The following is a 25,351-nucleotide window of genomic DNA, read 5'->3' as shown; positions in this document are numbered from 1 at the left end:
TTTACTAAGAAATGCAACTTTTTAACTATGTGCACAGTTTTGTTAATTGATTTGTCTTTAACTAGAGTGTGAATATGACAGACGTCAACGGCCAGACGCCTCTCATGCTATCAGCTTACAAAGTCATTGGGTGAGTGTTACTGGATCCCCTCGTTCTGCTTCTTAGTTCCTATTAGTTTTCTGTAAATGCAATCTCAAGTATCTTGTTCTGTGAGATGCTAGTACATGCTGACGATTTTATACGTGCCCATGAGTAGCTGTACACCATTGAAGGACTTTATTTTATCTTTGTAGCTTTGATGAAAAGTTTGAAAGTTTACAAAAGATGAAATCAGTCTATTAATAAGCCTATGCTAAGGAGTATGTAAACTTTGTAAACTTTCAAACTTTTAGAATCCTGTCCTGTGGCCAATTCCCCCGCGTCTCTTGGGTTTTTGGGTTCTAGGTTGAAATCTTGCGGGTAGAGGCAGACGGCAGATTTAAATGTTGGCATAATCACAAATCTCTATGATAAACTCACTTTCTGACAGCAGTAAAATTCAGGCTCTCTGCTATTGCTGACTGCTCTGAAGACACTGGCGGAGCTGGAGTGACAAGGGTATTACAGGACATGATCAGATACATATTTATAATGCCCACCCTGTGGTCGTCTGTCATTATCCCTTTGCGCGCACATGCATGTTTAAGTTTTCTCATTATCAATTTGTTTCCAAGTTTGTACTGAACCTCCAGATCTGCTCCTCCTTGACACACCTCCTGCTGGAGCTGGATTTGTTGTAGAACCGTTTTTCTGGTTTTCTTTTTATGTAGTGATGGAGCTACCAGCTAGAATTTTGCTAGAAAGTTTTTAGAGCTTAATAGAGTAAGTAAAGTCAGATCTTGTTCTTAGTGGGTAGATCTCTTCAAGGAAAGACAAGTATTATGATAAAAAAAAAAAAAAGTATTTCATTGAATTGTTTTCTTGATTATCACTTTGTATGTGTGTTTTGAGACGGGGTTGCTCTGTGTGGCTGTAGCTGTCTTGGATGGAACTCACTCTTTAGACCAGGGTGACCTTGAACTCAGTCCAGGGTGACCTTGAACTCAGATCTGCCTGCCTCTGCCACCCAAGTGCTGGGAATAAAGGCATGTACCACTACTGCCTAACTTAGCTTATCACTTTTAAATGTACTAATGTGTTAAGAAATTTAAGTTGAGATTCCTAATCTTGAATTCTAAGTTCTAAATGTTTAAAATCTAATTTAAAAAAAAAATTAAGACAACAGAATGTCTATATAAGTTGAACATTGCTAATCTCAGAATTGTAAGTCCCAAATGTTCAAAATCTGAATTTTTTTAGACATGATTGATATCTTAAATAGAAAGTTTCGCACCATAAATAATGCAAAGAATCATTAAAAATACTCTAGACTATATGTATGCTGTATATAAAGCAGGTGAATTTCATTTTAGATTTGCTGCTTGTCCTTAAGGATTAGCAGATATCTTAAAATATCCATTCCCCAAAAGGAAACACAAGATAGTTTTCTGGTCCAAGTGTTTTGGGAAAGATATTCAGCCTGTATTTATACCTGTTTTACCTAGTAGTCAATAGAAAGAGAATATAAAGGTAGATTTTAGTTTATTTGCTTAAGTAAGACATACAATTAGTATATAATTGTACACCATTTATTTAATATTAGCCAAGGTTAAACTGACAGCTTTTAAAAATATGAATCACTAACTAGACCAACAGCGTGAAGAGAACTTCCCTTATCCCTGTACTGCCGTCTAAATTATGTCACTGATACAGCAGGCTGCCATCTAACAGCTGTCTTTCTTGTTTGATCTTCCCTGCTAGTCCCTAGAACTAGTCATTCGCTATTACTGTTCGCACATGCTATGGCAGCATAAGGTTTAATTTAGATTGTGACGTTACCAAGTTTACCATTTGTCCCAAGCATGATCATTGAATTTTGAATTTGGAGTATTTAAATAAAAGACATTTGGGTCTGCAGAGAGATGGTTCAGTGCCTAAGAACACTTGCTACTCATACAGAGGACCAGAGTTCTGTCTTAGAACCAATTATAGAGTGGTTCACAACTGCCTGCAACTCCAGCTCTAGGGAATCAGATGCCCTCCGGCATGCACACGTATGTCTCTGCACACCTATACATAAATAAAAATAACTCTTGTTTTTAAAGACACTTGTACAACAGCCAGCATTCTAGTTGTTCAGAATGCTTACTTGTTAATTGATACAGTAACCTTAAAATTTCTCTGTTTGCATTTTCTCCTCACATCTTCATCTCTTCATCCCTACTAATGCCTTGTGGTATTTTTACTGTTTTGAGACAGGCCAGAACCAACTGGATTTCTTTTGAAGTTTAATCCCTCTCTCAGTGCTGTTGATAAAACACATCAGAACACTCCGCTTCACTGGGCAGTTGCAGCAGGAAATGTCAGTGCAGTTGATAAGCTTCTGGAAGCTGGTTCTAACCTCGACATCCGAAATGCTAAAGTATGACCTGGTATTCTCTTCTTCCCTTGTTCATCTTGTTCATTATATCTTCAGTTAAAGATGAATATTCAATGTACTGGTAGCTATTCATTTGGGTTTTAGATACCACAAGATAAAATAATAACACTAATAGCTATTGTTAGAATAAATGTGTTGAGAGTCTATGATTCTAATAAAACTGTTAATACCTGTACTGTATCAAAAACTGTAAATGTAATTTTTTGTCTTTTTGTTTTAAGGGAGAAACACCTCTTGATATGGCTGTACAAAATAAAAACCAGCTCATTACTCACATGCTAAAAACAGAAGCCAAGATGAGAGCCAACAAAAGGTTTAGGCTTTGGAGGTGGCTACATAAATGCGAGGTATCCTGTGTGATAAACGTTTTGGTTTTAGGACAGAAGAAGAGACTAGAGCTTGAACTTTGATTGTGTTGCAGTGGATCTACTAATGGCATCTTCCCCCAAAGAAAGCATTGTGGCATTTCATTAGTTGTTTAACGGTGGTTCTCAGGTAGATGCTGTCCAAACTGTGTGTTAGCTGGTGGAGATCTGCTAATTACTAAGGAATGAAGTGAAATGTAAAAGGGGTTTGATTCTCAGGGTGACGCCTACTTGGCCCCAGTTCAGTGTCTGATAGACATTTACAATGGGAAGCATCAACTGGTGTCCTGCCCCTGCCCACCTGTGGCTAAGCCTCCTGAGCACCTGCCCGCCTATGGCTAAGCCTCCTGAGCTCCTGCCCACCTGTGGCTAAGCCTCCTGAGCTCTTTAGGTAGTGGCTTCTTCCTAGTCATCATGGTGCGTGCTGTTGGCCATGCCCTGTACCCATGTTGGTGAGCTTCTGGCTGGCCCTGCTGTCAGTTTGTCTCTAGAACCTGACCTCATTGCGTCACCAATGCCACATTAATCCAGCCCCATTAGTGTTCCCATACATTTGTTTTCCTACTGAACATAACATTTATTTAAACTTAGCAATTCCTCTCTTTAGTAGTGTTCTGAACTTAAAGTAGCTAAATAGTAAAAAATGGTTTAAGAACTTCAGCTTTCTCTCATGAATGGCTAAGAAAACTAAGCCATAGTTGTGAATATAATTCGTGCTGATAAAATGGATATTGGATTGATTAATTAATGTTTTTGTTCTCAAATACGGTAGTCACTTTATCAGATGCAACATTTTTATGTGGGAAATCACTGTGAGTGTTATGCTTAGTTTTCGGTTGGGGTGAAGAAAGATGTTACTCCCCAACTTCTTAGGAATAACAATGCCAAGATTCTGTCCTAGAAAACTGTCTTACCTATTCATCCCCTGAATGGCATTTGCATCTTGACATCCCCCAAGTTTCTCTCTTCAGCACAGACCATCTGTTTGTCTCATCCAGTCAGTTTCCAATAGACCTTGCAGTATAGCACATCAGGAAATATCCAGTAGGCACGTGCAGTCTGGCACACCAGAACCAGAATTCCTGCTGTCTTCTTCTCCTGCCTCCACTCACCTTCCACATCTCAGGAGGTGGCCCTCGGGCTTCCTGCCCTGTGGTTCTGCTTGGCCCTGCCTCATTTTATATGTGAAATTTGATTCCTTCCTCAGCATGTCACCAATACCCAATGCCATTAGTCCTGCAGACCCGTTCTTGCAAACCTAAGTCAGATTCCTAGGTATCTCCCCATTCCTCTGTAGCAAATGCTAGATGCTGACAGTCGCCTGCTGTCTTAGTTAGGGTTTCTTTCTGTTGCTAGGATAAAACACCGTAACAAAGAGCAACTTGGAGCAGGGTGAGTGTGTTTTTCACAGGTTTCCATCAAAAGATGTCCTGGCGGGGCTCGGGGTAGGAAGCTGGTGGGTGGGAACGGATACAGAGGCTGTGCAGGAGCGCTGCTTACTACCATGTTACCTGTATCGCTCAACCTGCCTTCTTGTGGCATACAGGGCCACCTGCCCAGACGACACCGCCTGTATCAGTCATCAACCCTGAGAACGTCCCTCAGGCCTGTCAGGGAAGAACCGCCACAGAGCCAGAGCGGGCTCTCTCTCCACTGCCCCCGCCCCTCTCCGTCCCTACATGCACTCCGCCTTCTGCCTTCTGCTTCTGGGACACTGGAGAGGGCACTGTCTCAGCCTAGGCCTCCTCTTCACATCAGTTTGTGTCAAATTGACCTAGAACTAGCTAGCACACCTGCAAAGCCTCACACATCCCAGCTTTTTATGTACTTTAACATCTCTGTTTGTCCTCCCTGCTGGGATTTCAGCTTCATGGGGAAAAACAAAAGCCCTCCAGTTCATTGTCTCCCATGTCCCATGTGTAGAACAGCCGTTTACACGGGGGTCCCCCAGTGGACAAGTCGTGTGGCTCAGGTAGAAGACGGTTTCAGATTCACAGCTGTGATGGCCACATTTAGTTATCACTCAGTTCTGAAATGATGTTGTGATTCTGGTTATCTTGTGCATTCTACTTTATTTTCATCAGTAAGTAAACACTGGTAACCTTGAAGACTCGGCGCCATTTGAAATTATCTCCCTCCCAGAATGGCTTGCAGGGGTGGGAGTGGAAGGAGATCAGGCGAAGTGCATGCTCCCTCTTTGCTGTTTCCAAAGCTAGCTTTCTGGAGACTCACACTCCAGGCACTGAGATGCCCCATTGTGGAGCCCAGCGCCACCACCAGCCTGCTGCTTAGCGGAAGCTGGATCATTAGCATTCTGAAGAAATATTTCAGCCTTTGACCCCCTGAGTACAAAAACCTCCTCTTTTCCCTGCTTCTCTTCCCCAGGTTTTCGGCACGGCTTTCCAACCAGTCTTCCGTGGATACTTTTGGGAATTAGCTTATTCTTAACTTACAAGCCTTCTGCCTTCACGGTCTTGGGGAACTTGCTGTCTCACAACAGTCCCACCTCTGTGCAGATAAATCCAAAGACTTCCAAAATCGACGGTCTGGTCTGTCGTACAGACTGCCTCCTGGGTCTCCCCTGGGTGTCCGTAGCCATTCACAGTTCCAGATGCTCCAAAGCAAGCTCATCCCTTTCAGAACCGTTTCACGGGCATTCTTAGGGAGGGGTCATACCAGGTTGGGTTCAAAGTGCAATTACTGTAGTCCTTCAGCTTAGCCTTGATTGTAGTCCCTTTAGTTTCTGTATTGTTGGTGACATAGAGTTCTATCGAAAAGAAATTATTTTTGAAAATTAAATGTTTATTATCACTTTCCTTTTAAAATGCCTTTTTTTTTTTTTTTTGAGGAAAAGAAAAGGCTAAATGTCATTAAGCAAAAACAAAAAACTTTAAGATTGCCTCTAAGGCTTATAAGCCAGTCATACTTTAAATTTGAAGAAGATTTGCTAGTTGGGTTAAGTTGTTCTGTGCTTAGGAAGTAGTAGTTGTACTTGCTGAACTAAGTATCGTTAGGAGGTGTGATCCACAAAATTCTAAGACTCTCTTCTCCATAGCTCTCCCTGCTGCTGATACTCTCTATGATCACCCTGTGGGCTGTTGGATACATCCTGGACTTCAATTCAGACTCTTGGCTTTTAAAAGGATGTCTTCTAGTAGCACTGTTGTTTCTGACATCTTTATTTCCGAGGTGTGTATATTCGTCTGTACAAGGCTGGTTATTGCATTTCCAATGTAACTGCCTATTTCTGTTCTAAATCAGCTGCAATCTCGGATTGGTGTTGAGCTGTACATGTTACTAAACCATGTGACAACATCCTCAAAATGGTAGGAAGAGGAGAGGCGTTTGGTGGCAATCGGTAGAAAATAAATACTGTGGGCCGCGCATTATATCATTCAGTTTAACAATGATAAAGTTCTGAAGCCATTTTATGTCTTGAAACATTTTATCCATTTTTCATTTTTTTCCTCTTTACACCTAAATTCATTTTATAGTAATTATTTTTCTACTTGATGGTTTTTAGTTGAAGCGACTTGGATATGATTGGGAACAGTTGATGAAACAGTAAATACACTGTGGCTCCCTTTAAAAATCACACAGAGAAATAGGCATGATTATACTCCTGGATCCAGATTTAGCCTTAACACATACTGGTCAATCTCAAACAAGTTGCTCTCCCTCTCTGCTTCAGTGTCTATCTGTAAGTGAGGATAATTGTGATAATGCCCCCTTCATGGCTTTGGATGTAAATAGAACAATGGCGGGTGCACTGTGTGTATTTGTAATCAGTCATGACACCACCCTTTGTGAAGCCATCGGGTCTGTGGCATCGCCCACTCTCCTCTCTTCAGGCCCTGCCTGTAGTTAACGGTCTGTAGCAAAGGTCTGGAGCACCGTGCAGCCTGCCAGCCGAGACTGTAAATGTGCCTGTTCCAGAGTCCTTTTGCTGCCAGCACTTTCTAGAATAACTGTGCACGACTTTTTGTCATAAGAAAAACAGTGTTAGAGGAATCTTTACTTAGTCACCTAAAGACCAGGATAGTTAGGTTGAAATGAATTAGAATTTAAATGTGAATAGAAGTTCAGATTTCTGAAAAATAGCAAAATACCTTAAATTGTCTGGTTCAGACACATGGCTCAGAAAATACTCAGTTCCCACTGGATATTTGAATAAGTTTTTTAGCCAAACTAGCAGGAATCAGTCATTAGAATTTTCTTAGACCCAACAAGGGCTTACCTAGCAATTTGTGCTCGCCCACAACAGAAGCATTTTATGTAGTTATTTGATTGTTTTTCTTAAAATCCAAACTATTAAAACATAATTGTATGATTTGGTTTTATAACTACATGAGGTCTTTAATCACGATGATTGGCATGTGAACACATTTCAGATATGAGTCAAACACATGTAGCAGGTTGGTCCACTGCCTTATTTTCTTGTCTCCCTCTAGACTTTCGGTTTATGGAGGTAAGTAGCTGCACACTTCTGATGTTATTTGGCTGAGGGATGGTTGCTTCTTGGTCTAGATTTGTGACACCTGTCAGAAATAACAAGCGCTTGTGGATTTGGTGATTCATTGCACTATTTTGTTAGACCAAGTGCACCTTTTTTTCCTGGTAAAATCTTAGTTCAGACACAGAGGTTGCAGTAGACTCCATTTTTACCTGTTGAGGTTGAGGAGGCCCTTGGTTCTTCTCAGGTAGGCTTTTGTCCTAATTATGTCTGTGACCATTGTAGCATTTTTTTTTTCTTTTAACTAAACAACATTTCAAATGTTTTTGTTGTAGATACCAGTTGCCAATCCTTGCTTACACCTCACCCCCTTTTTTTAACCCACTAGCAGCCATTTCTGATAAAAATCCTAAGATGTATCTAGGTAGGGTATGTTTGTTTATCAGATGGCTATATTGAGTTTGACATGGAAGACGTTTTTATGTATCACTTTTGAAACTACAGTATTAGCCTTTTGAACACATTACACAAGAACATCAAGCTGCCAGCTGTAGGACTGAGATTGTGAGTGTGGTGGTGACTGCTGTCATTTTAGCTGCTACGTGTTTTCATGTTGTGGCTGCTCCTCAACTAGATCATGGCTAAGGTTTTGTGCACCGCTGTTTCATAAATATGGACTTGCTTACACATAAAGGTGAATTTCCAAGTATTCACATTTTGCATTTTGGTGTATTTCAAAATTACATGAAAAAAAAAACACAGTATATTACAATAGAAATACAGTATGTTCACTGACATGTGTTGTTAGGAAGTGATTGTAAGTAGCTGAGAGGAGCTGGAATGTGCTTTGGGAAGGGCATCGTACAGTTTTCTCATGGGGAAGACCAAAGCTGCTGCTGCTGTGACTTGTCACTGTTACTGAGGAGCTAGGACTGACTTGACATGATTCGCACCAATGCCTTACTTCACTAACACCTCATGTCTGCTTTTTTTTCCAGGTTTTTGGTTGGCTATAAGAACCTTGTGTACTTACCAACAGTCTTTCTGCTAAGTTCCATTTTCTGGATATTTATGACTTGGTTCATCTTATTCTTTCCTGATATCCTTTAAGCTTAAATGAAGCACATATTTTGTTTTACTTTCAAAAATCAGTAATGCCATTGTTAGCTTAGATAGTGGGGAAAAAATTCTAGGGGATGCAACTTGTATTTACACTCACATATTGATTCTGGCTGAGCGTAGTCTCGAATGTACTTAATTCTGTTAAATCTACTTGGTGCTGTGTAGACATTAGTCTCTAGTATTCTTACTTCCAGGAGAATGACCACAGGATGCATGGTGCTTTATGGCCCATAACAATATGTTGGTGTTTTTTAGATACTTGAAGGTCAGATGGCTCTTTTAACCTGGTCAGCAGTTACAATTGATTAAATAAGTCTCCTGGGTACCAAAATTGGCTATGTGGGAGAGATTTGGGGAAACATGGTCCTTGGTAATGCCAAGAAATTCAAAGTTAATGACTCAGGCAGGGACCCTCAGCAACATTAAATGTGCTTTGAGTAGATGTGAAACGACATCTTACGTGTGCTTTACCACGTTTTGTCCCTGGTCCCTCTAAGAATTTAAGTCATGGCCTACTTATTCTTTATGGCCTACTTGTGTGGTTTCAGATGGAAAACACATCTTACATCTAGTGAATGTGTTTATTACATGGAGACCCAGATCCTTTGGTCCTCTTGAGGTTGGCCAGATTCAGTCACCTAGAAGTTGAAGAAGGATTGCTTTTTGGATTGTATCCATTTGTAACACCACACACATGCCCAGGCTTGTATCTCTTTCCTCCGGACTTCCTTCTCTCCTTCCTGTGAAACTTAATAATTCTGCTTATGTGCCAGGGAAAGAGGAAGTGTGGTAGGAAGAAACAGGCTTTTTAGCTTACCGCCTTACTTTCTGTGTGTCTCTTTCTGGTAATGATATTTCTGGAAGAAAAGGCCAGGGTGCTTATCGAAGAAATGCAAAAGGGAAATTTAAGAATCTTTCCCACGGAATAAATGGGATGTGCATATGAGTTTTCAGAGTGCATATACCTACAGCATTGTGTCGTGTTTTTGCTTTAATGCTGTTTTATTATTTCTAAGTGTTATTTCTACTGTGATTTGTTTTCCTTTAATCTAAGTGAAAGGCATAAATGCCATAGATGTCTCTAGGCTTTTAAAAAAAATTACCCCTAATTGTCTTGTGATTACTGATTTGATGAGGGTTTTAATTAACACTAGCTTTCTTATTACCACTTAAGGACAGCATAGTTTCTATCACATTCACAGATGACCCAGAGCTCATAGATGCTGGGACAGTGGACATTATACAGAAAAGGGTTTCATACTTTTGTGTCAGTGAATAATTTTTGAAATTGTAGTTTTTGATGAATTCTTTAAATATGTACACCTTCAACTATTCCAGATTTTATATTTTGATTTTACAGAATCAGAAACTAACAAGACATATAACCCCATTGTAGTCTATTAACCTCATTTGCAGAAATTAATTTTCACATGACTATAACTGATACCTGCTTGATACTTGTGAAGGTATATTATGTTAGAATTGGTTTTCTTACTAGATAGAATCTCAAGGTGTCAGAGTGAACACGATGCAGTGTATCACTCACATGCTGAACAGGCCCTCCTTTTGAGCCTGCTGCTGTGAAGGCATGTGGGCCAGTAGGTGGCATACCTCACCCAAGGCTAGTGTTTTCCAGGATGAGTGCTATATGTTGCTGGAACTGCCCTGTGGATCTGCTGCTGCTTAGCTTTGTAAAGACCTCACCCAAATATTAGGACATATCATGCTCAGGCTACCGCTTAGGATTGACCAGGGGCTTCCGCCCCACAGCCCATGATTATTATGAGAGTCAAGAGCATTGTGGAAAACATGTTGTCCTGGTTAGTAGGCAGTGTGGTTCTGAATTTAGGGACCTTGCTCGTTTGTTTCAGATGAGGTCTCACTTTAGAGTCCTTGCTGTGCTGGGACTTGCTGTGCTGATGATGCCGTCCCCAAACTCACTGAACAATGTCTCCTGAGGGTAGGAATTATGGACATGCATTATTGTACTCAGTGGCTTCCCTCCCTGTCAGGGATTTGAACCCAGTCTCACACAAGATAGGCAGGGATACCATCAGAGTGACCTTTTGTTTTTGTTACTATGTACCATTGGGCAACTCTGTTTTTCTGTCTGTTGGGGACAGTGATGCCTAGCTCTTGAGGTGGCTGCAAGGATAACCATGCTCTGATGTCTGAAGGGCTGTGCATAGTCCCCACTACGTAATTGGCATTTATAAATAGTACTTTGTGTGTTAGGGACAGCTCTTTTTCTTTAGGTCTCTTTTATGTGTTTGGTAAGTAATGTATTTGGCTTTTGTGAGAGGGACTGGATGAAAGGAAAGAGGACCTTAATAAGGGTTCAAACTACAGTTACGGCTTGGTTAAAGCAATGGTGAGCCACTGAATGCTTCCTTCGTGATATTGGCTGTACTTAAGTCTAAGAGCTGGATGTGTGTAAAGGCCTCTTGGTTTCAGTCGGCTTTCGGTATGACTTGGTTTTTAGATAAAGTAGCAGAGACTCAGAAGCTTGCTGTTGATACATGCCTGTGAGTCTAGCACTTGGGAGATGAGATAGGAGAATGGAAAGTTTGAGGCTAGTCTTGGCTACACAATGCGTTCAGGTCAGCACAAACCCCTGGGTTTGGTAACAAACACCAGGCAGAGAGGAAAAGAAGAAAAAAAGAGGGAGGAGAGACAGGGGAGCTTTGAATGAAGGTTAAGAATGGCTGGTGACTGAATCTGCTTGCCTCTCCCGTGAGGGTCAGGGTGCAGCTCCCTTTATTTAGGGGAGGGAGCCCAGTAATCCTTCTAGGACTTGTCTTAAAGTTAGAGTGCAAGCGCCTAGTTCAGCCAGCTTACCCTGCAGGACTAGAGGACTTAGTGGAGAAAATCTGCGTCTATCTAATTGTTTACAAACAACCACCTCTTGTACGTCATGTAGACATGTCCCTCTTCTCTCACTGTAAGCTTTGTTTTAATTCCATCTTGTACAACTTACCTGGCCTCTTAAAACTAGCCCCACTTACATGTTAACTGTGATAAACTGTCTTGATTAAGGCTTCTGCTGCTGTGATAAAGCACCAAGACCAACAGTGGCTTGGATAGGAAAGGGTTTGTTTCAGCTTTTAGACTGTTGTCCATCTTCCAGAGGAGTCAGGGCAGGAACCTGGAGTCAGGAACTGCTCCAGAGACCATGGAGGGGGAGGGGAGCTGTTTATGTCCCTGTCCAGCCTGCTTTCTTAACGACCAGGACCACCTGCCTCTCTCTGGGTGACACCCAGGGGGCGGGGCCTCTCAGGACAGTCGCCAGTCAGTGCAGCACAGGTCAGTCTGGTGGGGACATTTCCTCAGTTTAGGTCCTCTCCAAATGACTGAGTTGTTCAAGCGGACATAAATTAGCTCGCAGGAGTCACTCTGCCTGTCTGAGTCAGATGTGTTTGTGCTTAGTGTCAGGGTTAGGTCGGTGCTTCTCAAACTTCATTATGGGATGAAGCCCACGAAGAGCTCTTTGAGTCCCGCCTAGTGCTGTCAGTGTGGCCTGACGGGAGTTGACCTTAGCTGCCCGCCTGTCTGCCTTCACTTCCTTCCTTCCTGTCCTTCCTTTTTCTCTTCCCTCTCTTCCTCTCCCTCCCCACTTTCTTTCTGTTTAGCTTCATTTTTGTTTGACTGTTGAGAGAGTGTCTTACTAAGGAGCTCGGACGAACCTCCAACTGCCTCTATCGCCTAGGCTGGCCTCGACTCAAAGAGCTCCTGCCCCAGCCGGCTGTGTGCTGGCTGGCATTCAGCTCCAAGCAGTCTTTCCCGCAAGTGGCACGCTGGCCGGTGGACCAGTCTTTGAATAGATAGTAAGAGTGGAGCATCTGCCGTATGGCCTCCCTTTCTGTTCTCAGGATGACACAAGGTAGCTTGGCCACCCCGCGTGAGGCAGTAATGCTGTGTCAAGCCAGTAATGTCTACATTGGGCACGGTCAGGCTTCCCGCTGCCCTGTTGACTTAGGACTGCATACTCATTCTGCAGTTACAATGTTTAAAAAACATTGTAAAGTGCACAGTGTGTAGTCCTAGCAGTCTCCTTCAGCATAAACGTACCCATGTTTTCAGTAGTGTGAAATTTTTACTCATTGTGCAAGGAGGGCAATTTTTAAATCAGAGCAGTTTGAAGGGGCAGGTTACTGAACTCTCTGGCAGGAATCTCATGCAGATCACTGTGTACTTTATGGGAAAGTACATTCAAGTCTCTGACCCCAGCCCTGTGTTGCTTTGAATGATCTTATGAAGCTTATCTGAGGAAAGCCACATCGTAACTTGAGAAGTTAAATTCGGGAACCTTGGATGATTGCGTTCAGAGCGGGCCTGGACGATGAAGACGTGGCAGTCTTTACTAAGGCAGACTTCTGTAGGATCAGAACGTGGAACGGGGCACTCTGGGTGGGCGGTGTGTGTCACAGGGAAGTTGGGGACAGGTTGCAGGAAGGAGAGGTTCCCCGGGGCAGTGACAGTGTGTGCTTACGTTACACGGGATGCTCTTCTCAGAAATGTCCCTTAACATGCCTATAACATGTAGCAGGCAGCCCTTTCTGTATTGCTTTCATTCTCAGCATCATAGCCTTTCTCCATTTTTTCTACAAGACTTGGGCAACGGATCCAGGCTTCACCAAGTCTTCTGAGGAAGAAAGGAAAGTGGTGAGTCTTTTTCCGACAGTCACGGCCATGTTGGCCTTTGGTAGAGCTTCGTGTATAGTCACGTGCCTGCTGCCTCATAGGACAATGGAAATGGAGACTGGTTACATCATCAGACTGGGGCTCCTTTACAGTTGTACCTAAGGTTGTAGAAACCTCTGTTTTCTATAAATGTGATGATACCCTACCACACTTTCTCACAGTTGGTTCTTGTTGCTGGGTCTCCCGCTCGATTACAATTTTCGATAGTGCTTTTGTGTAGAGTACCCACCTCCATGAAGGGGTGATGGTGATGCTGGAGCATAGTGGCTTCCTCCGCCCTTTTCTCCTTCATGTGTGAAGTTGCGAGAAACATGGCCTCTTTGCGGATGCTCCTTGGGTTTAGAAGTCAGAGAAAATGTCTTCTGCTACATAAGGCCTGCCCTGAAAGATCCAGGCCTTGCGCTTGCAGCCTTCAGTTTGGGTGCTTGTCCGTGTTTTTTATTTTTTTTTTAATGAATGGTGTGTGTTTGTGTGTGTGTGTGTGTGTGTGTGTGTGTGTGTGTGTTTCGTTGTCGTAACAGGCTATAACTGGGAGCTACATGTTATTTGAGAAGGTGGTAAGGAGTGAGGGAGTATAATTTTTATGGAGTCAGATTTCTTGGCTGCATGAAAGAACACCTTGAAATCTCCCATTCTTTAAGAACAAAGTGGTTGGGTGGGGAGTGTGCCAAATTGCTGTTCTGGCTACTTCTGGGGGTGGGGTGGAAGCTGTGAGGATGGCACATAGCCATGCATTGCCCACCGCCCATTCCGTTGCACGCTGAGATCAGATTTTTGTCTTTCAGAATATTGTCACCCTTGCAGAGACTGGCTGTCTGGACTTCAGAACGTTTTGCACATCGTGTCTTGTGAGTCTCTTCTGTTAGTACTTTGTTTCTCTGTTTTCCGCAGTATGGGCACATCCTTAGTAGCATTGTGTACGTAAGCATTTGTCCGACCTCCATGGCATGTGTGTGCATCCTTCTCCTTCTTCTTTCCCTGGTTCCAATGTTGCGTCACTCTCAGGCTGGTTTTGTACCATGAGCATGTGAAGGAGCCCCATAACCTCGTGAAGCTCCCTGTGGCTAACCTCTTTGTAAATTATCCATGGTGCTTTTAATTCCTTTTCCTGTCGTGAAGTGTGTGTTAGAATTCACCGTAAGTCATCTCAGAACAGCAGAACTGGAGCCTCCTACCCTGCAGCTGAGTTGAGCCTTAGATGAGAGTAAATGACTGGAGGAGCCTGAAATGGGACTGAGATTTCCATTTTCTCACTCCAGTGCTCATGCCGAATGTGCCGCCGCTGCCCGAGTTTTCCTCAGCCAGTGTGAGCAGTGTCTGAACTGGGGTCTCCTCTAGTGAGGGCTTATCTCTGCCATGTGCAGAAGTAAATATTCATAAGGCCTGTCAGAGCTTGTGTGTGAGTAAGTCTCCAGTTAGGATCATTTGTGCCAGTCCTCTATGACATGCGATTAAAGTTTTGCTTTTGATCTGTTACCAAAGACTGTTCTGCTTAGGCGTCTCTCAATTGCCCTCAGATAAGGAAGCCATTAAGATCACTCCATTGCCATGTCTGCAACTCCTGCGTGGCTCGATTTGACCAGCACTGCTTCTGGACTGGACGCTGCATAGGTGGGACGCTCGGTTTTTTCTTACCCTCTGGTGAAGTTGGTGTGTTTGTACAGCTAAGACTCTGGGAAATGACTGACTGACTGTTAATGACGGCTACTGTCTTACCGTCTGTGTAGGGTTTTAGAGTTTATGAAATGATCATCAGAGTATACCTGTGAGGTTATTGTTACTGTTTACATTTCAAGGCAAGGGGTGTCAATAATTGAGATCATTTTGTAGTATTTGTTTTCCACTCCAAACATCACACCCTTATCTTATGTTGTGACTTACCTTCCTTCCTTAACTTCTGCACCCGCCTCCTTCAGTGCTCGGGTAGGAGATAGAACCAGAGTTAACAGGAGGAAGTATGATTGTGTCTTCAATAGGGATTTGCTTTTGTCCCCTGAGGAACCTGAGGCTTCAGGTCAGGCAGCTCCCAGTCTTCCCAGGCCCCATTCTGTCGTAAAGATTAGATGATTGACGCTGTGCCAGCCAGAATGAGTGGCAGCAAGGACACAGTCCTAATGGGCCCATCTACTGTCTGCGTTCATCAGACTGCACTTGACAGTACTGGCTCACTCACAGTCAAGTGAGAGGTCTTATTTCCTCTTGCTATTACAAGCGAGACTGTGGGATCGGAGGAAATCCAACGACTTTGGCTACGGTACCACAGCTAGTAATCATAAACAAGGGTCACCTGTAGCAGTGGGAGTTGATGCTACTGAATACTCTACTTCACAGGAAAATGGGACTGATGTGGTGGCAACTGAGGAGCATTTATGTTGTTGGCACCGAAATGCTCCCCCTCTGCCACCGAGCAGCTAACACGTTGTAGGAGGGGCTTTGGTTGCCTGACACCCTCACTCCTACCCTCTGTGGCCTTCTTATTGGCCATGGCCCCCACTTGCTGAGTCTAGCGTCCGCCAAGGTAGGCTATGCACTTGCTACTCTTCCGCTTTGCTGTTTCTGTTCCTTTCAAGTTGCGCTTTGGTGTCCGTAGGTTGTACTCACCCAAACACATTCCATGGGAAAGAGACAGATGTGATTCCAGCTGCCGTTTCCCACAAGCGGAGTAGTGCAGGCCAAAGCTGGTCTTGCCTCGCTAACCTTGCTCTATGCAAGCTGTCTTCCTTTAGGCTAGTAGGGAACATTATTTAACATGAACATCTGACCGTCTTATCGGAGCTGTCTGTATAGTCGAATTCAAAAGCAAAGCAAGCCTGTTGCTGTTCTGACTTTAAAGGTTTTTTTACGGAAAAGTGGTCTTGTCTGGGGAGTCATTAGGAAGAGAAAATATTAAGTCTGTTTCTTTCCTTCTGACTCAGGTTTTGGCAACCACCATCATTACCTCCTCTTCTTGCTCTCCCTTTCCATGGTGTGTGACTGGATCATTTATGGATCTTTTGTCTGTAAGTATACATGTTTCTTACAAGCTCGTGCACCCACGTACCCAGTTCTTCCCCCTGTGGGCCCTTGTCTGCCCGCGCTCTGGCCAGTGTGTGAACCATACTCCCAGTGAAAGGGCGAAGTAGTGGCCTCTGAAACGCTTCGCAGCAGGAAGCGGTAAGAAGAGGTGATTTGGCCATGCCTGGGAGGAGAGCCTGGATGAATCTGAGTGGTCAGCGTAGAAACTCATTGTGTCGGGTGTAGACTTGCCCTCCTGTGCAGCAGGAGGGACGCGCTGCCTGGGTGCAGAGCAGGAGGTGGTGAGCGAAGGAGACAGGAAAGGAAGAGGCTGGCGGTGGGAGGTGGAGGAAAGGTGGTCACGGTGAGGTGAGTGAAAGAGAAAGCTCTCAGAGTGCAGGCCGTTCGAGAAGAATCTCACTGAAACTGAGAACGGAGGGGGCAAGTGCCACAAAGGAGAAACTGGGAAGAAAATACTGGCTCCCTTGTTCTGCAGCCCTGAAACAGGAAGTAACCTTCAGCAGCACTTTTTAGAGATGCCTAGGTGTGTTATGCAGGGCTGTTCTGAGGTGACTGATGAAGGACAGGGCTTAATCTGAAGCACAAAGGATGTTAGTGAGCTCTTGAGAATTGTGTGCCTGCTCCTCACATCTGGGGATAGGTCACCTAGGGAAGAGCCCGTGTGCCTGCTCCTCACATCTGGGGATAGATAGGTCGCCTAGGGAAGAGCCCGTGTGCCTGCTCCTCACATCTGGGGATAGATAGGTCACCTAGGGAAGAGCCCGTGTGCCTGCTCCTCACATCTGGGGATAGGTCACCTAGGGAAGAGCCCGTGTGCCTGCTCCTCACATCTGGGGATAGATAGGTCGCCTAGGGAAGAGCCCGTGTGCCTGCTCCTCACATCTGGGGATAGATAGGTCGCCTAGGGAAGAGCCCGTGTGCCTGCTCCTCACATCTGGGGATAGGTCACCTAGGGAAGAGCCTGTAGTGTTAGTATTTATTTATGTATTTGAACTTTGGGCTTTAACTGTTTTTTGTTTACGTATTTTTGAAGACTGGGAAAATTTAGACGTGGTCTTGACGCCTCCTAGTCTTCCACGTGTACCCCACCGCCTGTTTTATTGCCGCTAATGTCCTCGCTTACTGCCGTAAGCTGGTCTTCAGGGACACATGGCTTTCCTTTTGTCTCTGCAAGCGTCTAGCACGCTTGTCCTCCCGGACAGTCTCCTCTTTCCATTGCCCACACTTCTATCCCCGCTTCCCTGTTTAAATTTAGAGGGATTTTTTGGGGGCGTGTTTTTGTTGTCTTACATTTACTTGTGTGTGGGGGGCAGGGACAGCTTGCAGGAATCAGTTCTCTGCCTTCCACCACGTGTGCTTCAGGGATCAAACTCAGGTCAGCAGGCTTGGCAGCAACAGCCTTAAGCAACTAAGCCAGTCACCAGCACTGAGACAGCTCTTAGTGTACCTACTCCGTCTTGCACTTGCCGCCCGCAAACAGCGGGGTTAGACTCTTGTGTTTGAGTTTTCTTATTTGGGGGTTGTTAGTGTCTGTGTGGACTGGGTTGCCGTGGGCCCTGACACAGGCAGACACAGGCATAGTACAGGGTTCAGCCCCTGTCAGACCTTTCTCTCCTGATATGTTGGCTGTCTGTTCTCTAGAGGACGGGTTATAAAATGTAACCATGGCTGGCTCAAACAGGGCTCGGTTCTTGTCCAAGTCCACAGCAGCCCTGAGCGTTTTGAACCCTCTTAGATTGTGTCTTGTATGGAAGAGCATTGGCGATCTTAACAGAGCTCCTCTGACAGCTGCCCTCTAAGGTGGCAATGAAACCTGTTCTTGGAAGCCTTCGCAGCTGGCGCGTGGGCTAGCTTGTCCCTTGGACTTGATCCTCGCAGAGAGGGGCCAGACTTCACACCACCCTTGTTGCTCCTCACTAAAAATAGTCATGTTCTTTGGTGTTGCCGTCCAGCACAACAGCAACTTCCCATCGCACTCAGCCTTCCCACGTTGGTTTCTGTGACACAGATTTATTCTTTCCCTTCTTTGTTTTCCTTGTCTGGCTTTGACCACTTTCCACTTGATATTTTATTTGTGAGGAGTCACATCACTTAAATTCCTTCGTCATTGATGACGGTATTGGGCCATTTGTCATTTTTCTCCAGTCAACACAAGCTTGTGCTCCATTTCTTGTAACAAGGCGGCCTCTGTGTTCCACTTGTCGAGCTATCATTAGAGTTCTGCTACTTACCCTCTTCGCTCACGTGGCCCACTACCTGCTCTTCTATCCCAGCACAGACTCCATCACTTCATCTTATGTGAGGTCTGCTTTGAGAGTAGAAAGAGGTGGCGGATCAGGAAGTCAGCATCCTGCAAGTTATAGGGAGAAAGGCGTTGCATCGCATCCGGAAGGGCTATGTAAGTGCCAGAGCTACGGAACGATGAGAATGACTGGATTTGGACAGAGTGGAGGTGGGGGAGAATTGGGAACGGTAAAGGGAAACCATAATTATGTGAGGGGGGGGAAACTGTTTTCAGTAAAGGGGGGCGGGGAGTCCCCTGCCATTAACCATAGACTACCAAGGAAAGCCGCATTAGCATGGACTAAATTGTTACCTTGCATAAGATAATGTGGATGGCCCTTGCAGCCATATCTTTGATACTAAATCTGAAGTCAGGGTGAGGCTTCTCTGTGGGCCGTGCTGTTATCAAGAAGAAGGGGAGACACACGGGAGGAAGCAGTAGAAACCACAAGCTAAAAGAAGCTCGGTGTTCTTCCCGTCCAGCAGCTGCCCCTCCCCCACCTGCTGTGGAAATTGTTTTCTTTTTGTCTTTTTTCCATCAGGCGCGTAGGGCGCCTCTTCCTTCGCTATCCTAATGAGAAGCTCTAACTAAACTGTGTCATTGCTGCCGTGATTGTTACTCGGCTCTTAATGCGCTTTAGGCATATATTCATGAGAGACGGTTAGGAATCAACGGGGGAAGTAGATCTTCAAGACTAAAACGGACAGTCTTGGGTCATCTTCCTCCTGTCTCGGGAGATGCTCACGCTGCTTTGGGTGAATGTCTGAAACTGCTTGCAAATTGTTGGGGGCTTTGTGAAGCATCAAAGTGCAAATCTTCAGAGCTGTCACTTCAGGAGTCATCTACCCTTTATGTACGCCGTGACCTTGAAGATCTGTTCCTTGTTCCTGCTGCTTCCTACCTGTTTTCCCCCTGCCGCTGCTCTCTGTTCGTGGTTAGGGGTTAGAATCATGGCCTCTTTTAATTGTCCTGTAGACAGCCTGGAGGCGAAAGTGGGCGGCGACCGTGCGACTCTCTCTGTGTTCTTGTGCTGGACTGGTCTGTATGTGAGGCTCTTTACCCTGGCCTTTCTTGGGAGGACTGTGAATCAGGCCAATGGCAGAGGGCCACCAGGCCTGGCTCCCTGTCACAGGTTGTACCCTGAAGGTATCCAGATGCTTGTATTACGTATTGTGCCCACAGCAATCCTGATCACCTGAACCTTTAGTTGGTGGAAGATGTCATTCTGTAAATATGTTTCTCGTATTGGTATTGGTTAATGAATAAAGCATTGTTGGCAAATAGGAAAGCAAAATAGGTGGGACTAAGAGACAAGGAGGAGTCAGGAAGTAGTAGGGAGAAGTTTGAAGATGTAGGACCGAGAGAGAAGAATGCCCGGCCCTCTCTCCGGTAAGATAAGACCACGTGGAAATACTTAGATTGATAGAAATGGGTCAAATTTAAGACAGAGCTAGCCGATAAGAAACACTAGTAACAGGCCAACAGCTTTATATCTAATACAGTGTCTCTGTGTGTTATTTGGGGCTGGCGCGGCTGTGGGACCAGGCTGGCGGAAAACTGCTCATAACATTTAGTAAGTGCACTCAATCGGTAATGTTCCTTAAAGTGAAGAGGATCACTTTCTTAAATGATTACCTTTTATTAGGTGTCATTATGCTCAGTTGTCAAACCCTTAAAACACTCTAGCCCGTGTATTTTATGGTGAGTGTGCTGTTTTTAGTGAGCACTTTTTATTTGTATTCCTTTTACTGTCGACTGCTGGTGTGGCGCCCTGGGAGCCCTGCTAGCACTCAGGTCCCTGCTCTCGCCTCCAGGGTCTGAGCTGGCATTTAGAGAATAAACCCCTGAAGGTGAGTTTCTGCCTTCTTCTTGCTTTTGATGAGTGGAGCTGGGGCCATATACACACTGCCAAGGACACTCTCCACCCTGAGCTGTTCTTCCTATTCCTAAAGTTAAATTCTGATCTATGCTATTGTCTGTCATTTCTCCCTCAGTAGAACTATATAATTTTATCTTTTGGCTGGATAGCTAAATTTTTGTCGTTGTTAATAATGCTTCTTTTCCCTTTGTGGATTTACAGACTGGTCAAACCATTGTACCACAACCTTCAAGGAAGATGGACTATGGACCTACCTCAGTCAAATAGTGGCCTGTTCTCCCTGGGTTTTGTATATCTTCATGCTAGCAGCTTTCCATTTCTCATGGTCAACATTTTTACTAATCAATCAACTCTTCCAGGTATCCTCAATATGGCTGTGAATGAAATTTTCAGGGACTCCGAGTTGGGTAGAAACACTTGCCTTTAAAATCAGAAAACTAGCGCCCAGCCCCTCCGGGGTTCCCTCTGCAGGGCTAGCATGGCATGGCTCACTCTTCAGTTTTAGTGCCCTTGTCTGTGAGATGAAGGGAATAAAGCTCAGCTGCTCTCACGGGCAGCTTAGAGGGTAGGATAATGCATTGCTTGCTAGGAGGCTGCACCCACTCAGGGATGATCTAATCTGGCCTTTAGTTTATGGTAGAGCTTAAAGCCACTCAGTGAGTAGCAAAGTCAGAAGCGGTCAGTCCCGTTCAGGTACTTTCCATCTTAACGTTTAAACTGTATAGTGTCTGGGGGCATAGGGACTGTAAAGTATTGCACAAATGCAGGGCGGTTAATTCCTAGGCTCTTCCAACTCCTGGGTAGCGGCAAGAGAGGGAACGATGAAAGACAGGCCGCTCTCCAGCGGGCAGGGTGACGCCTGAAAGACAGGCCGCTCTCCAGCGGGCAGGGTGACGCCTGAAAGACAGGCCGCTCTCCAGCGGGCAGGGTGACGCCTGAAAGACAGGCCGCTCTCCAGCGGGCAGGGTGACGCCTGAAAGACAGGCCGCTCTCCAGCGGGCAGGGTGACGCCTGAAAGACAGGCCGCTCTCCAGCGGGCAGGGGTCACATGGCGGGCACAGCAGCTTTAGTCTTCTGCAGAGCTCCCTACCTTGTGCCCCTGCAGGAGGTGGGCAGCAGTGATCAGGGTAAGGCAGCTATTACCAGACGAGGATGTAGAACAGTGCTCCGCAAAAGCAGGGCAGATTCCACTCTTATGAGGAAAATAATAATAGGAGTAGGAGGACAAGTGAAGAGAGTCAAGAAGTGCTAAGGAGACAGGTTAGCACTGACAAAACTAAGCATCCGTCTCTATCCTGCTGACGTCAGCAGCCCAGGCGGTAAGAATCAGGGTTACAAGCGAGTACCCACAAACTAACGCTCACCTATAAGCACATCTTCCGGAGCATTTACACATCTAGTTCATCGTGAACACGTGAGGTAGGGAACATACCAGAGTAATAGCTCTATTGTACGGATGGAGAAACGAAGTGTAACAGAGGTAGAGAGAGGCCTTGCTTCTAGCCAAAGGTCTAGTGATAAGGTGATGTGTGAGGTGTAGACCCCATGGGCATGGCATAACACCTCCAATGCAAGCTGCCGAGAGGTTAAAAACATGAGTGTTGTAAGTTCAAGGCCAGCTTGGGGTGCATAGCAAGCCCTGTCTCCAAAACAAACGGATGGTGGCATTAATATTAATAAGGAACTGTTGATGTATTTGTCTGTACTAAGGAAGAAAAGTGGACTAAAGGTATCAGATAATTTTCACAGACCAGAATCTCACAATTGTCTATTTATTTGTTTGGGAACGTTGATTTCCTAACGTAAGATCACTTTAACTGCATTCAGTCGAACTGAGTGTGCACGCTGATGTTTGGGAGCAGAAGCTGTGTCTCACACTGACCTTCCAGTCCCAACCCTGCCTGTCTCAGCTCTGTGGCCTTGAACCACTAACCTCACCTCTCCTCAGCATATGCATGCCTTGGGTGTGTTACCTCAGACCCTCGGCACAGTAGGAGGAGGAATCTATGATCGCTCCATTTTACAGATGCGCTAACCATGTGAACTCTTGTGGTCTATAATGATTTAAGAGTTTCTTAATCATCTTAACCCTTCAGATTTACGGATTGTATATTCTTCGCTTTAGTGTATTAACTTTATTCTTTGACACCTTTTTAAAGAGAAGTTTCTGGGTTTAAGGAACTCAGGCACTGTGAGAATTGCACCGATGCAACCTTACCCTATTTGATTTGTTCGACAGTTGTGTGTTCCTCTGTTGAAATCTATGGACACAAGGCATGGCTGTAGTGAACTTATTTCATAATTCTGGGTCAATGTGCAGTGCTTCCTTGAGCATTAATAAAATTCAGGCTAGCTATTATTTTGTAGAGTACGAAGTGATTACTGCCACCCTGTAGTGCACTTTTAAGGTGTGGTAAATCTGGATGTACCTCCATCTTTTTCAGATTGCATTTCTGGGCCTAACCTCCCATGAGAGAATCAGCCTATTAAAGCAGAGCAAGCACATGAAGCAGACATTGTCCCTCAGGAAGACACCGTATAAGTAAGTGCATTCTGGTCTGCTCACCGAGGCCTTGGAAGATTCCCAGCCCCTGATTTCTTGACTTGGTTCCTTTCTCTAGCTTACTGTCTGGTGGAGGTGAGCCTGTCTTTCTTGGAAGCCTCAGTGTTAGGTTTTAAGTGATAAGGTCATATGCCTGTTGAGGTCAGGAATTCAGTCTCCTGGACTCTGCACAAACATAAGTTCCTTTGAAGTTTTGCCAAGACGGGGCCTCTCCGTTTGAACCAAGGGATCACAAGGTTGTGTGCTGCTGGCGAGGAGTCGGCATGAGATAGTTGAGCATGTGGCTGACAGGCCAGCCACAGGGTGCTGTACTGGGTGTGGTACGCTTTAGCATGACTTTCAAGCCCCGGTCTTTCTCTTAGTCTCTGTGTAGCGTGCCTGCCCATGCCAGATTTGTAGATTGGGATATGTCCCCTTAGAACGTTGGCTCTGTAAAAGAACCTGTCCTCAATTTTAAAGTTAGAGTGCTCTGTAGGAACTCTGAACTTGTGGTGTCAAAGACCACGCTTTATCTCCTGCCACCTACATCAGTGTCTGGGAGGCTGGGGCTGTGACAGAGGTGAGCCAGAGCCCTCAAGGGATTTGAGCACTCGGTGCTTATCTCAAGGCAGTCTGTCTCAAAGCCTGCTTATGGCATTAGGCTGTTAGACGGAGTCAGGGACTGGTGTGATGTTACTGTGTGGCTCTATGGAGAAGAGAGAGATGGCTGCAGCGAGGATTGGCCATTCCTCTCTTAATTAAGCCTTGCAGAAGGAGCCTTAGGTAGAGACACATCTTCACAGACCACAGCACAGTTCAACACCTGCAGCCCTCTTCTGAAAAGTTAGGTTAACCCTTTACCAACAGCAGCATGGCTCTCATGTAGAACGCAGCTGTCTGACGGCAGCGTGGTCGAGGTGGCGTGTACACGGTTTGGTATATATAGACTGCCTTTCGCATAAAAGACAGGACGTAGGTATGTGCATTAAAGTTAAGTGTTCCCTGTGCTAGAGTAAGAGAACTGTCTGAGGAATTTGATGGAGAAAAGGTGATGCTGAAGATAATTAGAGTCATGGAGGCTCTAGGGAGATTGTGGTTACTAGCTGGACCTTATCCCTCCTAACAGGAGGATTTAAGGGTGAGAAGGAATTCCAAGCCCACAGTTCATAATCATGGGAAAACAGCCATCTTCGGAGCGGGAGGTTTGCAGAGGTGGGTTTGGTCACTGAGTGTAGTCTTGAATTCAAAAGTGAGGAGACTGTATGTGATCTTCTGGGCAGAGAAGTATCTTGGAAGGGTTGAGCTTGGGAGGTAAGAGGCTGTCAGTGTATCGGGTTCTGCGGGGCGAAACGGTCTCCACTGCATCAGGTAAACTGTACGGAACTGGGACTTCTGTTGGGAGAACTATAGAAGGCTCAGGGAAAGCGACCTTCCTGGTTACAGCTGTGGCCCGTGGGGCCTTTCAGAGACAATGCCGTGAGAACAGGCATAAACTGGGTAATGGCAGTGACCGGCAGTGGAGTAGGAGGGGCCAAGGAAGAGATGAGGGGAAGTGTCCTCACGTTGTTGGCCTGGTGTCGGGGTCTCGGAGTAGCAATTTGGATCACTTCCGGTTTGGGTGAATGCTTCTTGGGAGCAACACAGGAAACATAGTGAGCTGCCTTCTCTTCCTTCCTCGGCAGCCTTGGCTTCGCTCAGAACCTGGCAGATTTCTTTCAGTGTGGCTGCTTTGGCTTAGTGAAGCCCTGCGTGATAGACTGGACCTCCCAGTACTCCATGGTCTCCCACCCAGCCAAGGAGAAAGCCCTTCGCTCTGTGTGAGGAGGAGACCGCAGAGCTCTCTCCCGCCCGCTTCTGTCCGTGTTGGTGCTGTGAGGTCTGAAAGGAAAGTGACATGCCGAGCTCACCACGGTCCAAAACCGTGGGAACGCGATCCTCTGTCAGACCTGGAGAGCCTGTTATTGAGCAGTTTGGCGGGCATCCTTAAAATACTTCATATCTTCCCCCAGGACATGAATTACTTTTTAAAACAACATACTAGTCACTGATTATGGATAAAATAGAGTATTTTCAGATACTGTATTGGCTTTTTAAAAATAGTACTCTTGAAACTCGTAATTTTTGATAAGTTATTTGTCTTTATTGTATCTATAATATGTAAAGAGTATTTAAATAGATGTACCTGTTTTGCTTTCACACAATAAAAACACTTTTTTTTATACTTGAGACTTGTTTCTGATGCTTAACTTCTGTAGAATCTTGAGAAGACACGTTAACAGATATAGGAGAACTACTTCATGATTTTAGGGATGACTTGAAATTACTGTTGATGCCAGTAAGCAATATTTTACTTAATTTCCCTTTTAGAATTTGAATACATGCAGTCTTAAATATTCATCTCAGTTTTACCCAGTACCATTAAAAGAATAATTGACTGGTGATAGTACTTCCTGATTTCCCTTCTTCTAGAA

At 45.0% G+C, this 25,351-nt stretch overlaps 1 protein-coding gene across 1 annotated transcript in view; it reads left to right on the top strand.

Annotated features, from left to right (window-relative positions):
• Positions 1-25,097, top strand: part of Zdhhc13 (zinc finger DHHC-type palmitoyltransferase 13) — a 40,230-nt gene extending 15,133 nt beyond the window's left edge. The window contains exons 6-17 of the mRNA XM_051174272.1: positions 66-130; positions 2,339-2,501; positions 2,741-2,866; positions 5,940-6,073; positions 8,336-8,436; positions 12,997-13,121; positions 13,946-14,008; positions 14,678-14,771; positions 16,076-16,159; positions 20,540-20,697; positions 22,783-22,880; positions 24,563-25,097. Of these exons, the coding sequence (XP_051030229.1) occupies positions 66-130; positions 2,339-2,501; positions 2,741-2,866; positions 5,940-6,073; positions 8,336-8,436; positions 12,997-13,121; positions 13,946-14,008; positions 14,678-14,771; positions 16,076-16,159; positions 20,540-20,697; positions 22,783-22,880; positions 24,563-24,701 (1,350 nt within the window). The 3' untranslated portion in view covers positions 24,702-25,097. The remainder of the gene's footprint in view (positions 1-65; positions 131-2,338; positions 2,502-2,740; positions 2,867-5,939; positions 6,074-8,335; positions 8,437-12,996; positions 13,122-13,945; positions 14,009-14,677; positions 14,772-16,075; positions 16,160-20,539; positions 20,698-22,782; positions 22,881-24,562) is intronic.
• The last annotated feature ends 254 nt before the right edge of the window (positions 25,098-25,351 follow it).

Source organism: Phodopus roborovskii, unplaced genomic scaffold, assembly GCF_943737965.1.
Source record: "Phodopus roborovskii unplaced genomic scaffold, PHOROB, whole genome shotgun sequence".
In the NCBI taxonomy this organism is placed as follows: Eukaryota; Metazoa; Chordata; class Mammalia; order Rodentia; family Cricetidae; genus Phodopus; species Phodopus roborovskii.
This window is presented reverse-complemented; position numbering and strand designations above follow the sequence as displayed.